The sequence below is a fragment of the Ceratotherium simum genome, chromosome 35 (genome assembly GCF_057802395.1).
Source record: "Ceratotherium simum simum isolate JZ-2026a chromosome 35, ASM5780239v1, whole genome shotgun sequence".
Lineage (NCBI taxonomy): Eukaryota > Metazoa > Chordata > Mammalia > Perissodactyla > Rhinocerotidae > Ceratotherium > Ceratotherium simum.
Window position 1 is genome coordinate 23925623 of NC_141934.1, and position 12904 is coordinate 23938526.

The window sequence follows — 12904 nt, forward strand, 5'->3', positions numbered from 1 at the left end:
AAGGAACAAACCAACTGTATATCTTTGGACTTGACCCTCTCCCCGCGCCCGCAGCACCCCCCAGCCGACAACGCCAGGACAGGCTGGGTCTGGCAAGGCCAAGGTCCGCCCCTCCCGGGCTGACCCCTGGGACTTGGAGCCCGACACTCACTTTCCCGGTCTTGCCGGCGTGGTTACACTTTGGACACTCCCAGCAGTTTGGAAGCTCATCGTTGACCACGCCCTCTGACTCCTTAATCTGCAGGGACACGCGCCAGTCAGCACGCAGGGAGGCGGAGGCCACCTCTGCCAGGAACACCAGCGCCCCCTCCCAAATGCCATTCCATCCCATCTTTGGCCAAAAGAAAACAAGAATGGTTAAGACAGGTGGCTCTGGATTCAGGCCAGGGTTCAAATCCTGATTTTCTAGTTCAGTGATCCTGGGCAAATCAGCCATCCCTGTGGGCCAGTGACCTCGTCCGTGGAACAGAGTGTGCCTGGCTCACTGGAGTTCTGCCAGAATTCAGGGAGATAGCCTAGGTAAAGCAGTTAGCTCAGGGCCTGGCACCCAGAAAGGACCCAACAAACTTGTCATTTAGCAGCACTGTACTGTGTGTGAGGTGTGCACAAGTCAGGTGTGGTTGTCCCTGCCCTCTTGGAGCTTCTGACCTGGGAGAGACAGAAGTCACCAGGCGATTGAGACATGAAGGTCTGACGTCCACAGCCAGGGAAAAGTCACAGCACCCCCTTCAGAGTGAGAGGTGTGTGCGTAGGGGGTGAGCATCAAAACAAACCCCCACTACCACCACGGAGCAAAGGGGACACTTCAGAGCTGAACTACCATGTAGGGTAGGCCCACCCTGATCTCTCTAAAACACACAGATACACACAGCCTCACACCTGGGCTGACAGGGTGGTGCCAGGTATGATGACATTCTCTTGGGACAGAAGGTATGTGCCAGCCCAGAGCAGTCTCTTCCTTTCACAGGTGGAATCTGCTGTCTAAGACAAGCAGGCACAGCACCACAGTCCCCAAGAGAAGGCAGCCCTGCCCTGAGCACACACAGGAACAGGAATGCAACTACCTGTTGTTACAGGACCTGGCCCAGGCCTCGTTCTCCCAGAAGCCCCCAGCCAGGAATCCAGTGAGGAGCCCAACCACTCAGTCTCCTTCTGGGAACTCTTCTCAGGTTCTGAGATCTCAGGAAGTGGGGTGTGTGTGTGTTCATTCCCTCAAAGACACAGGTGGAAGGTCTGAGCTACACCAGACCTAATTCTTGCCCTTGGCTCATCATCTGACACACGGAATCCTCCAGACTAGGGGGTCCTCCAGGGAAGGAATCCAAGAGCGGCTGCCCATCCGTCCTTCCCCCACCCCCCCACCCCCAGCATCAGTACCACCAGAGGCCATGAGTAGGGGTGTCCAGCAGCATAGCCAGATCCCTCAGGGGCCACTCACCTTAAGGCATCCAGGGTGGATGATTTCATTGCAGATAGAGCACTCCATGAGCATGAGGTTAAACTTGCCTTCTTCCTCTTCCACCGTGTCCTCCTTCCCCGCCTCGCCACACACTAGGCACACGGCGGTGTGGGGCAGCACTGGCTGAGGAGGCAGGAGGAGCACAGAGAAGTCAGCAGGGGCTGGCACCTCCATGGGGAATGGGTCAAAGGCAATGAGCTGCTCTCCTCCAGCCTACCAGGAGACAGCACAGAACCAGCCCAGGCACTGCCCTTCATTCATTCATTCATTCATTCATTCATATACTTATCAGACTATTACCTCTATGTGCCAGGTACTATTCTAAGTGCTGGGAATATAGCAACGAACAAGACAGATAAAAACCTCTGCCATCTTGAGCTTACATTTTAGTGGAGAGAAGTAGACAAAATGGAGAACAATACAGTATATTAGATGGTGACAAAGGATATGGAGAAAAATACAGCAAGGAGGGCCAGGGTTAGAGGTGAGGGGTAGAAGGGGGGCTAATTTGAAAAGTGGAAGTCAGGGATGGCCTCACATTTGAGGAGAGACCTGAAGGAGGTGGGGCGTGAGCTGAGCCCAGATCTGTGGGGGCTAAGGCTGCATCTCACCAGTGGGCATCAAAGCACAGACTGTGGGCTCCAGGGTCCCCAAGATCTTTACAAGGAGGTCTGGGAGGTTAAAACTATTTTCAGAATAATACTAAGACATCATTTGCCCTTCTTTGTGTTAACATTTGCTCTAACATTTGCCGGCACTTGTCAGAGCAGGGGCTCCGCTGTGCACCGGCCGTTACTGGCCACACGCTCATTAAAAAGATCACCAGTTTCATTTAAGAATGTCTTTGATGAAGCAGTAAAAATTATTAATCTTATTAAAACTTTGACCCTTGAGTACACATCCTTTTAATATTCTGTGTGACAAAACAGGAAGTATGTATAAAGTACTTCTGCTGTATGTCACAGGACGATGGTCATCTAAAGGGGAAGCGCTCATGTGACCAACTGGTGAGCCGAACTGGCCACTTTCTCCACAGAACATCATTTTATTTGAAAGAATGACTGATTTAAAAAAAACCACGGGTACTGGTATATCTTCTCAAAGACGAAACAAGTGAGCCTGTCACTTTCAGAAAAATAACTTACAGCGTTTGTTACAAATAACAAAATGCGAATTTTCAAACAAAAGTTAGAATTTTGGAAAACACATTAGCCACCACAAACTGGACATCTTCCCAGGAATACTTTAAAGACTTTTCCGACAAGATTGGTGGTATTAACAAATATGGTTTTTTTTTTTTACATTGTATAATGCTATGTGCCAATATTTGGAAAATCTGTGTAACTCAGCTAGCCAGTATTTTCCAAATGATGAATGCATGATGTTACAACATCACACATGAGCAAATGAGCTATTCCAGGGGCAAGAAAGACTAACGAATTTTAATGTAACAGTATGAAAAGGTTATTGATACAGTTTCAGTTTCCACATTGCAACTAACCTTTAAGAAACTGCCCCCTGTTGAGTTCTGGTGGAGTATTAGAGAAAAAGACCCACGATTATCTGAAAAGGCTACTAAAATACTCCTACGTTTTCCAACTACATATCTGTGTGAGGCTAGATTTTCCTCACATAGTTCCTCCCAAAGAACATATCGCAAGAGAATAAATAGAAAGTAGCTATGAAAATCCAGGTCTTTGCTAATGAACCAAACATAAAAGAGACTTATGAAAACATACACAATGCCATTCTTCCTACTAATCATTTTTGTTTTGGAAGATGTAGTTTTTTCTCATAAAAATGTTATTTATGTTAACATGTAGTGGGTTTCTTGTTATTTTTAAATTTCTCAGTTTTAATTTTGAATACAGTAATATTAATAAATAACCCCACATAGACAAAAGCTCTTTGAGGTCCTCCTGATTCTTAAGAGGGTAGGTACCAAGACCACAAAGTAAGAACTGATGTACTAGGCTATAAACCCCTTGCAGACGGGCCAGGCCACTTACACTCTCCCCCTTGTACACGCCTGCCTCGTAGCACGTGATACAGCACCCAGGATCCAGAGGAAACACACAGTCAGTTTTCACTAAACCGAGTTAGAGGAGCTTCAAAAAAGCTGGGATATACACTCCAGTGGTAAGTGAAAAACTCTATAAAATTTGAATTCAAATAAATAGAACACTGAAGGTAAAAGAGTCATCATTCGTTCAACAAATACTTAATAAACATCTGCTAAAGCCTGAAGCAAGCAATCGAGAGGGGAACAGTAATGTGGAAGACAGCTGCTCCCCTGAGGTGTTTGGGAAAATGAAGACAGAACACACTGAAATCCGAGGAAAACACGGAAAAGTCGTGTGCAAGTGTTATCAGAAGCAGGACAGGGCATTTGGGCTCCTCTGGGCTGAGAAGAGGGAAGTGGGGAGTGGGAAAGGCAGAAGGGATCTCCCAGTGGAGAGACCTATGTGCTGCGTTCATTAGCAGGGAGCAGGCCAGGCCAACTGGGACAGGGGAGCACAGGGAGATCAAAGCTGGGGGTGCTGGGTGGTGAACACCCAGTGGCCAGAAGACAGCCTGTGATTGGGGGGGGTGGAGGGAGCAGGGGAAGAAGACTGACTGAAATAGGTGATGAGAGGCAGAACCAGAGGCGAAGCTACTGCAGGGGAAACCCAGGCCTGGGCTAGCAGGGAGATGGTGCTGGACGGTGGGAAGGGATAAAGGCTGGGAAGCAAGCCTCATGGAGAGGGAGCAGAGGGAAGGCTGGTTATGGGAAGAGGGAGATGCCGGCACATCGAGAGAGAAGGGCTTGGAAAAGGAATAGAGGTGGGCTTGCATGTGTCAGGCAGGTAAAACATGGCAGGAAGTGCCCCAACAAAGGGGACAAGCCGCAAGAAGAGTAAGGACGCAGGGTCACGCCAAGCTGCATGTGCCATCAGGTCTAGAAGCCATGTCAGGTCGGAGAGCGGAGGAGACGTACAAAAGTGAGGTTTCCTTCCACCAACACTCACTGTGCTAGGCACCAGGCTAGGCACCAGAGCTGCAAAGAACAGGAGACAGCAGACACGGGTTTCCTATACCTGGGCCTGGGACACAAGGGAGACGGAGTGGGTGGAAGAGAAAACAAGGCTAAAGAGGAGGAGACAGTCCTGGGTCACCGCCAACATGCCGAGTTTTAGGTGACACTGTTCTCAAAACCAACAGTCGTTAGACAACCTCTCTTAAATCCTGACAGAATGCAACGGATCACATAGACCCTCGCTCCAGAAAAATGCACATCAATGCACGCACACAGATAAAAATCTGTATTTAATTTCAAGGGGGCTCTCAAATTCCCTGAAATCTATTCAAGTCACCTAGGGTACAGGTAACAATTAAAAACACAAGCAGTGAAACTTAAAAACTTCTGCACAGCAAAGGAAACAGAGTGAAAAGGCAATCTACAGAATGGGAGAAAATATTTACAGACCATGTATCTGATAAGGGGTTAATATTCAGAATGTATGAAGAACTCCTACAGCTCAACAACAAAAATACAAACAATTCAACTAAAAGACAGGCAAAGGATTTCAACAGACGTTTCTCGAAAAAAGACATACAAATGGCCAACAAACATATAAAAAGATGCTCAACATCATTATTAGGGAAATGCACATCAAAACCACAAGGAAAGGGCCGGCCCATGGCTTAGTGGTTAAGTGCGTGCGCTCCGCTACTGGTGGCCCGGGTTTTGATCCTGGACACGCACCGACACACCACTTGTCCGGCCATGCTGAGGCCGCGTCCCACATACAGCAACTAGAAAGATGTGCAACTACAACATACAACTATCTACTGGGGCTTTGGGGGGGTGGGGGGAAGAGGAGGATTGGCAATAGATGTTAGCTCAGAGCCGGTCTTCCTCAGCAAAAAGAGGAGGATTAGCACGGATGTTAGCTCAGGGCTGATCTTCCTCACAAAAAATAAATAAATAAATAAAATAAAATAAAAAAATAAAAATCACAAGGAGAGAGTGGGGCCAGCCCTGTGGCCTAGCGGTGAAGTTCAGCATGCTCCGCTTCAGCAGCCTGTGTTTGGTTCCTGGGTGTGGACCTACACCACTCAATGGCAGCCATGCTGCAGCAGCGACCTACTTACAAAATAAAGGAAGAGTGTCACAGATGTCATCTCAGCGTGAATATCCCTCAAGCAAAAAGAGGAAGATTGGCAACAGATGTTAGCTCAGGGCGAATCTTCCTTAGCAAAAAACAACAACAACAACAACAACAACAACAAAACACCACAAAGAGATATCACCTCACACCCATTCCAATGGCCACTATCAAAAAAGCAGAAAATAACAAGTGTTGGCAAGGGTATGAAGAAACTGGAAACCTTGTGCGCTGGCAATGCACAAGGGAATGTAAAATGGAGCAGCCTCTATGGAAAATAGTATGGAGGTTCCTTAAACAATTAAAAAGAGAACTACCATATGATCCAGCAATCCTACTTCTGCATATATACCCCAAAGAATTCAACATAGTATCTCAAATAGATATTGGGCACACCCACGTTCATTAGAGCATTAGTCACAATAGCCAAGAGGTGGAAGCAACTTAAGTGTCCATCAACAAATGAACTGATAAAGAAAATGCAGTATTTACATACAATGGAATATCATTCAGCCTTTAAAAAAAAGGGAAATCCTGTCACATGCTCAACATGGATGAACCTTGAGAACACTATGCTAAGAGAAATAAGCCAGTCACAGAAGGAAAAATACTGCATGATTCCACTCATATGAGGTGTCCAGAAAGTGCAGTAGAAAGGTGTTGACGGGGCCTGGGGGAGGGAAAGAGGAGCTGCTGTTCACTGGATATAGAGTTTCCATTGGGCAAGATGAAAAAGTTCTAGAGATTGGTTTGCACAACAGTGAGCATATAGGTAATACTACTGCACTGCACACTTAAAAATGGTTGTAATGGTAAATTTTATGTTACGTGTTTCCGACCACAATTAGGAAAAAAACCAGTTGTGTGTGTGTGGAGAGAGAAGGGGAAGGTGGCCCTGGGCTTGCTGGGACATCAGCGGCCAGAGAAAAAGCCTCACCTGATGCCCGGCTGGAGCTGTGCAGAAGCTCACCCAGGGACAAGGATCTGTCCCTCCTGCTGAGCCTGCTCTCCCCCAGGAGCACGGAGATCACTACTCCCACAGGGAGGACCCTGGGGCTCCTGGGAACAGCACCTTAGGGAAGGCAGAGTGGGCGGGTGTGCGCAGGGGGGATGCACAGGCAGATCCCAGGACCATGCCACGCTGCCAGAGTCTACATCCACTGCCCTGTCCTGGGGCAAAGCCAGAGGTAAGGCAGTCTGCAGGGGCTGGCCAGGCTCTCCAGCAGCCCAGCTCCCAGGCACCATAAATCAGTCCTCTTTATGAGGGGCAGTCCCTCAGGAGGGCAACTGACCTTCCACCCAGACCTCTGACTTTGAAGGCAGGACAGGAAGGAAGGGAGGGCCTAGAACCATCATGAACTGGACCATAAATGTTGGCAACGGGGGTCACAGACAGGACAAGCTGCCCTGACATCTTTAATGGCAGACTTCAAAGTCCTCCGCCATCTAGGGAAGGAAGAAGTTCTAAGACCATCAGACTATACAAAGAAAAGAGAGCCTGAGCACATGGCAGGACTGCCCAAAACCTGCAATGTGGAATCTGACAACAGCACTAGTCCAAGCCCCCTTTCTTTCCCGAGGGAGCACCTCTCAGGGGTTTCTGCCCCCAGAACATTCTCTTTAAGCAGAGGGACTGGACAGATACACAAACAGATGAACAAACCAGCCTGGTGCAGGGGAGGTGGGGTCTCGATTCAGAGGAGGGCCAGGGTCCAGGAAGAAGGAAAGGCTGCCACCTCCACTCCCGGGGGTGGAGACGCACCAGACCGGGGCGGGGCAGCCTTCTCAGGAGGGGGGGCCCCCCCGCACTCACCGCGATGCACTGCCGCATGATGCAGCTCTGCTTCATCCGCCCAGGGCCCCCGAACTTCTTCATGTCCTTGCAGAAGTGGCACTCTCCGCACTCTGTCCGCAGGCACGCCTCGCACTTGCGGCATCGCGTCCGGCGCCGGCGAGCTCCCGCCGTGGTCCGGTTGGCGGCCAACTTTACCGCGGAGGCCGGGCCCAGCTTCCCCTTGGGCCGACCTACCGCCCGGTTCTGCGGGAGAACACACAGGACTGAAATGGAAGGCTGCAGGGGTGGCTAGATCCCCCCAGTAGAGGGTGTTATGGGTTGAATCGTGTCCCCCAAAAAGATATGTTGAAGTCCTAACCCCAGTACCTCAGAATGTGACCTTATATGGAAATAGGGTCTTTACAGAGGTAACCAAATTAAAATAAGGTCATTAGGGTGGGCCCTAATCCAATATGACTGGTGTCCTTATGAAAGGGGGAAATTTGGACACAGGCACAGAAGGATCCAACGTGAAGACACAGGGGAGAAGATGGCCACGAGACGGGAGTGATGTGTCTACAGGCTGACAAATGCCAAGGAAGTTAGCAAACACGAGAAGCTGGAAGAGGCAAGGCAGGATCCTCCCCTAGAGCCTTCAGAGCACGCACCCTGTCCACACCTGGATTTCAGACTTCTGGCCTCCAGAACCATGAGAGAGTAAGTTCCTGCTGTTTTAAGCCATCCAGTTTATGGTACTTCATTATGGCAGCCCCAGGAAACTAACACAGAGGCACCCTTGCTCCTGACAGTAGCATGCCCCGCTCAAGATCCTTCAGTAGCACCTCCCACCTCAGGCCAGGCTCTGCTATTTGTGCTTCCTTGGAGAGGCTGCACAGGGCCACACAGTCGGCCTCTGTTCCCTTTGCAGGGAACACCAAACCCCTCCCCACTCAACTTGGCTAACTCATCCTGCAGGACCCAGTTCACACAGCTTTCTTCTGGCAGCCCTCCCTGACTACCCTGCACTGGGTTCGGGGTGTCTCTTGTGGGCCCCATCACAGCACCATCATCATAACTGTCTGTTCTCTCGTGGGTCTTCCCTTTGAGACAGGGAGCTCAGGAAGGCAGTTATCAAGGGTATCTAGTCACCACTGTCTCTCAACAAGATGGCTGGCACATAGGACGTGCTCAGTAAACCAAACAAAGCCCAGGAGAATGAGAACAAACCCCTTTCCCTTGACTCAGAAGAAAACAGAGATAGGCAGATGAACAGAAAGTGATGCTAAATGCTCAACAGTGAATGCCAGCCACAGGTCCTGCCCTGAGGTCCTTACATCCTGACCACCAGCTCCAGAGCCTCTGGAAAACCAGGATCTGCGGTGCAGCTCCTAGGCCAGCTGCTGGAGGACACTGCCGAGGTCCCCTGTCCACCTGGGATCCAAGTGGGAAGGACCAGGATGGTCAAGTGTGTCTTGTCTGAAGCACCTTTATGAGCAACACGAGTCTGTTGAGAAGTGGTTCATCCCTCTGTCAGGGAGACACACTACTCCCGCAAAACTATCTGAGCTAATTGGCATCTAATGCTTAAAGCCCTTCTCCGCCAATTAAACAACCTTCAGTCCATGCCCAGCCTTTTAAATTCAGTTGCTTGTCAGACTTGAATCCCTAAACAAAATCCCATCCTTTTGTTAGCTCCTGGGCCCAGACATGTGTTTACTATGTATCCTAACAGTGCAGAGGGCCCTCCTGCAGGAGAGCAACACCACAGGGGCTTCCTAGAAACTTACAACCACATCAGGAAGAAAAACAGTCCACCTTTTTGGGTGAATAAAGCCTCACCATCATCAGTTTCCTTCTGCAGTGCAGTGGTTCCTGCGGAAAGCTAAGAAATCTCACAGACCCCGTCCCACACACACCTTTTGGTACTGACACCCTAAGTGGATCCTTCCCTCGGATTTATTTTCCCAACAGCCTGCAGCGTTCAAGGAAGCTGTGAAGTCTCTGAGGCGGAAGTGCCCACCTCAGGAAGCGGGTCTACTCTGGATCTTGATCCCACTCAATTTGCTCTGAACTCCAAAGAGGAAAGGGAGACGCAAGACTCGGCCCCATGGGCCATTTGTTCTCACCTCCCCCTGCCCTGACCCCACTGCTCCCACAAAGCCACTCCAGACTCACTCAGTCATGCCCACCCTCACCTCTGGGGCAGCCCAGCCAGCGGCCCTGTCACCAGGGAGGGCCCCACGGGCAGGCCTACACACCAACCAGCTGCCTGGGGGAAGGGGCTGCTTCAATGCCAGTTTTTGTTCCTTCAAGTAGCAAAGGAGGGGCCGACCCGGTGGCGCAGTGGTTAAGCTCGGGCGCTCTGCTTCATCGGCCTGGGGGTTCGCAGGTTCAGATCCCAGGCATAGACCTATGCACCGCTTATCAAGCCATGCTGTGGCAGGTGTCCCACATATAAAGTAGATGAAGATGGGCACAGATGTTAGCCCAGGGCCAATATTCCCCAGCAAAAAGAGGAGAATTGGCAGCAGATGTTAGCTAGGGCTACTCTTCCTCACACACACATAAAAAAAGCAGCGAAGGGTCTCACAGGCCTCCTCATACCAGTCCTTACACAGCACCCCAGTGAGGTATGGGGCACCCCTCATTACGTAGCAATAACATGTTAAGTAGGATAAATTGGCCTACACGTCACGTATGTCAATTCAGGCCAGGTCTTGCTGCCAGATGAGTAATACAAAAAGATCAGTTTTCAGAGCCTTTGGATTTGAGAATAGCACATAAAGGACCACTGGACCTGAAAACTAAGCAGCTGACCAAAGAGCAGCAAGGAGTGCCGAGCGGAAGCAGCAATGACAAGGAAGGTGACAGCAGTAAAGGTGGGTATTTGCTGAGTGCCCGCTATTGTGCTCCTCATTTTACATGATATTACCTAATTTTCCCAATAATAACCCTATAAGAGATGCCATTTTTCAGATGAGGAAACTAGAGCTAGAGGTTGAGTGACTTGCCCCAGGTCACGGAGCCAGCACAGGATGTGCACACCCCCAACTCGCACTCTGAACACTATGAAGCACAATGATGTGCAGACAAGCAGGGCGAGAGCCCCCTAGAGTCCACAAACTGACCCCATGCCCTGGAGCGGTTTCACAGCCAGTGCCTCGAAGCCCTTAGTATGATGGCTGCCAACAGGAGGCGCAGAGAAGCACATCTACTTCCAGAGAAATGGAAACCAAGAAGGTATCTCCCTCTCTTCACAGCCCGGAAGACTTTCTGATAAAGAGCAGGTGTCCTGTTACCAACTCACTCCTCAGATCCCTGAAACATGGGCAACAAGGTGGGTGATTCAGAGCCTCGAATCAGGTACAGAAAGGGCAGCGCACGGTCCAACCTCCAAGACAAAAGCAGAGGCGAAGGGCTCACACTCTGACCCTGGAGCAGGAGACTCTAAGGACTAGCTTCTCTGGTGAAAGACTGAAAAAAAAATTCCAGGAGTCCAAATATGGCTCTTCCCTCCCACTCAGGAACGTCAGGTAAAAATAGCCACTGGGCAACTCTGGCCTTGCTGGCCACGAGGACAGTGTCTCTTGGAAGTAAAAACGGTGCGCCAATCCAGCCAGGGTCACAAAGCTCGCATGTGACTGTGGGATAAGCCCACCTCCCTGTGCTTTGCAAAGCTCATTCCCCACCTATGGAAAAAAACACATCTGCCTGGATCTCGATGGCAGCTGAGACATGCTGGGAAAATGACAGAGCCAATGACAGACAACGCCTCGAAAGAAGAAGTGTAAGGAGCTGCCATTTCCAAAGACCTTGCTTCCGGCCCCCTCTAGCCAGCCGCCAAATCCAGCTAGAAAAGCTGCTGCTGCTGCAGCGCCTGCAGCTTCACAGGCCGCCCTTTGTAGGAAGTGGGCACCAGCTGGCTGGTCAGGAGTCAACTGAGCAACACCTGAAATGCAGGCTCCTAATAAAGACCACTGAGAAAATCTACAGGTAAGAAAGACATCAGAGAGTCTCCATTAGGGAAGGTGAACAAGTCTCATTTGGGCATCAAGTTCGGTCCTAATCTCTTTTGGGTGACATCTAAAAGTTCACAAACCAATACTAAATTCTACTCTATCCTACCCTTGCTTCTATTTGTTTAAGGAAACCAGAATGCCTCTGTTAATTTCAGCATGAAATGTTCTCAGCAAAAGGGAAAGACGGGACCCACTGACTTCCACACACAAATCAGCCTCCCCAACCCCAAGGCCACTTGTTGATTTATCATCTCAGGATCCATATCCTCAGCAGCATCTGGTTAGGAAAATCTAGAGTTCATATGCCCACACACCCAAATCTTAGTATTCCAACGCCCTTTTTCCAACAGCAACTCATAAGCATCATCCTTAAAAGGAATACTATTAAGGTAGTTCGTTTGTTCATTCATTCATTCATTCCACAAATACTAACTGAGTGCCTCCTATCAGATCCTATTCTCCAGAATATTCACGGGTAGAGCCTCTCCAATCCCTCATCTCTAAAATACTGGGATTAAAATTACTTGGATTAACCTAAATTAATGAAAAGACATACTGTGTTCATGGATTGAACGATTTAGTATTGTTAAAATGGCAATACTCCCCAAAGTGATCTACAGAGTCAATGTAATCCCTAGCAAAATCCCAGCTGGCTTTTTTGCAGAAATTGACAAGCTGACCCTAAAATTCACATGCAAATGCAAGGGACCTGGAATAGCCAAAATAATCTGGAAAATGAAGAACGAAGTTGGAGTACTCACACTTCCTGATTTTAAAACTTACTATAAAGCTAAAGAAAACAAGACAGTGTGGTCCTGGCATAAGGACAGACATATAGATCAATGGAATAGAATTGACAGTTCAGAAATAAACCCTCAAAATATTTATGATCAACTGATTTTCGACAAAGGTGTCAACACAATTCAGTGGGGGAAAGAACAGTCTTCAACAAATGGTGTGGGGACAAATGGATAGCCACAAGCAAAAGAATGAAGTTGGACCCCTACTTCACACTGTATAAAAAAATTATATTCAAAAATGGATCAAAGACCTAAATTTAAGAGCTAAAACTATGAAATACTTAGAAAAAAACATAAGCATAATCATGACTTTGGTTTAGGCAATTGTTTCTTGGATATGACAACAAAAGCACAGATGACAAAAGAAACAAGATAAACTGGAATTAAAAATTAAAACCTTTTTGTGCTTAAAAGGGCACTATCAAGTGAAGAAGACCACAGAATGGGAGATAATATTTACAAACCACACATCTGGTAAGGGGCTAGTATCCAGAATATATAAAGAACTCTAACAACTCAACAATAAAAAAGACAAGTATCCCAATTTTAGGATGGGCAAAGGATTTAAATAAATATTTCTCCAAAAAAGACATACAAGTGGGCAACAAGAAAGTGAAAAGATGCTCATCACCACTAGGCAATAGAGTACATGATCTGCACTGAAGACTCATTCATTAACTCCCTCACTCACACATTCACTCACC

The 12904-nt window shown here is 48.5% G+C and overlaps 1 protein-coding gene across 3 annotated transcripts in view; it reads right to left on the reverse strand.

The window, feature by feature from the left end:
• The window catches only part of KDM2B (lysine demethylase 2B), a 122988-nt gene that overhangs the window by 14228 nt on the left and 95856 nt on the right, over positions 1-12904 (reverse strand). For all 3 annotated transcript variants that reach the window (XM_087423327.1, XM_004430007.3, XM_087423329.1), the window contains 3 exons: positions 7421-7645; positions 1439-1582; positions 152-238 (listed from right to left, as the gene is read on the reverse strand). In XM_087423327.1, the coding sequence (XP_087279453.1) occupies positions 152-238; positions 1439-1582; positions 7421-7645 (456 nt within the window). The remainder of the gene's footprint in view (positions 1-151; positions 239-1438; positions 1583-7420; positions 7646-12904) is intronic.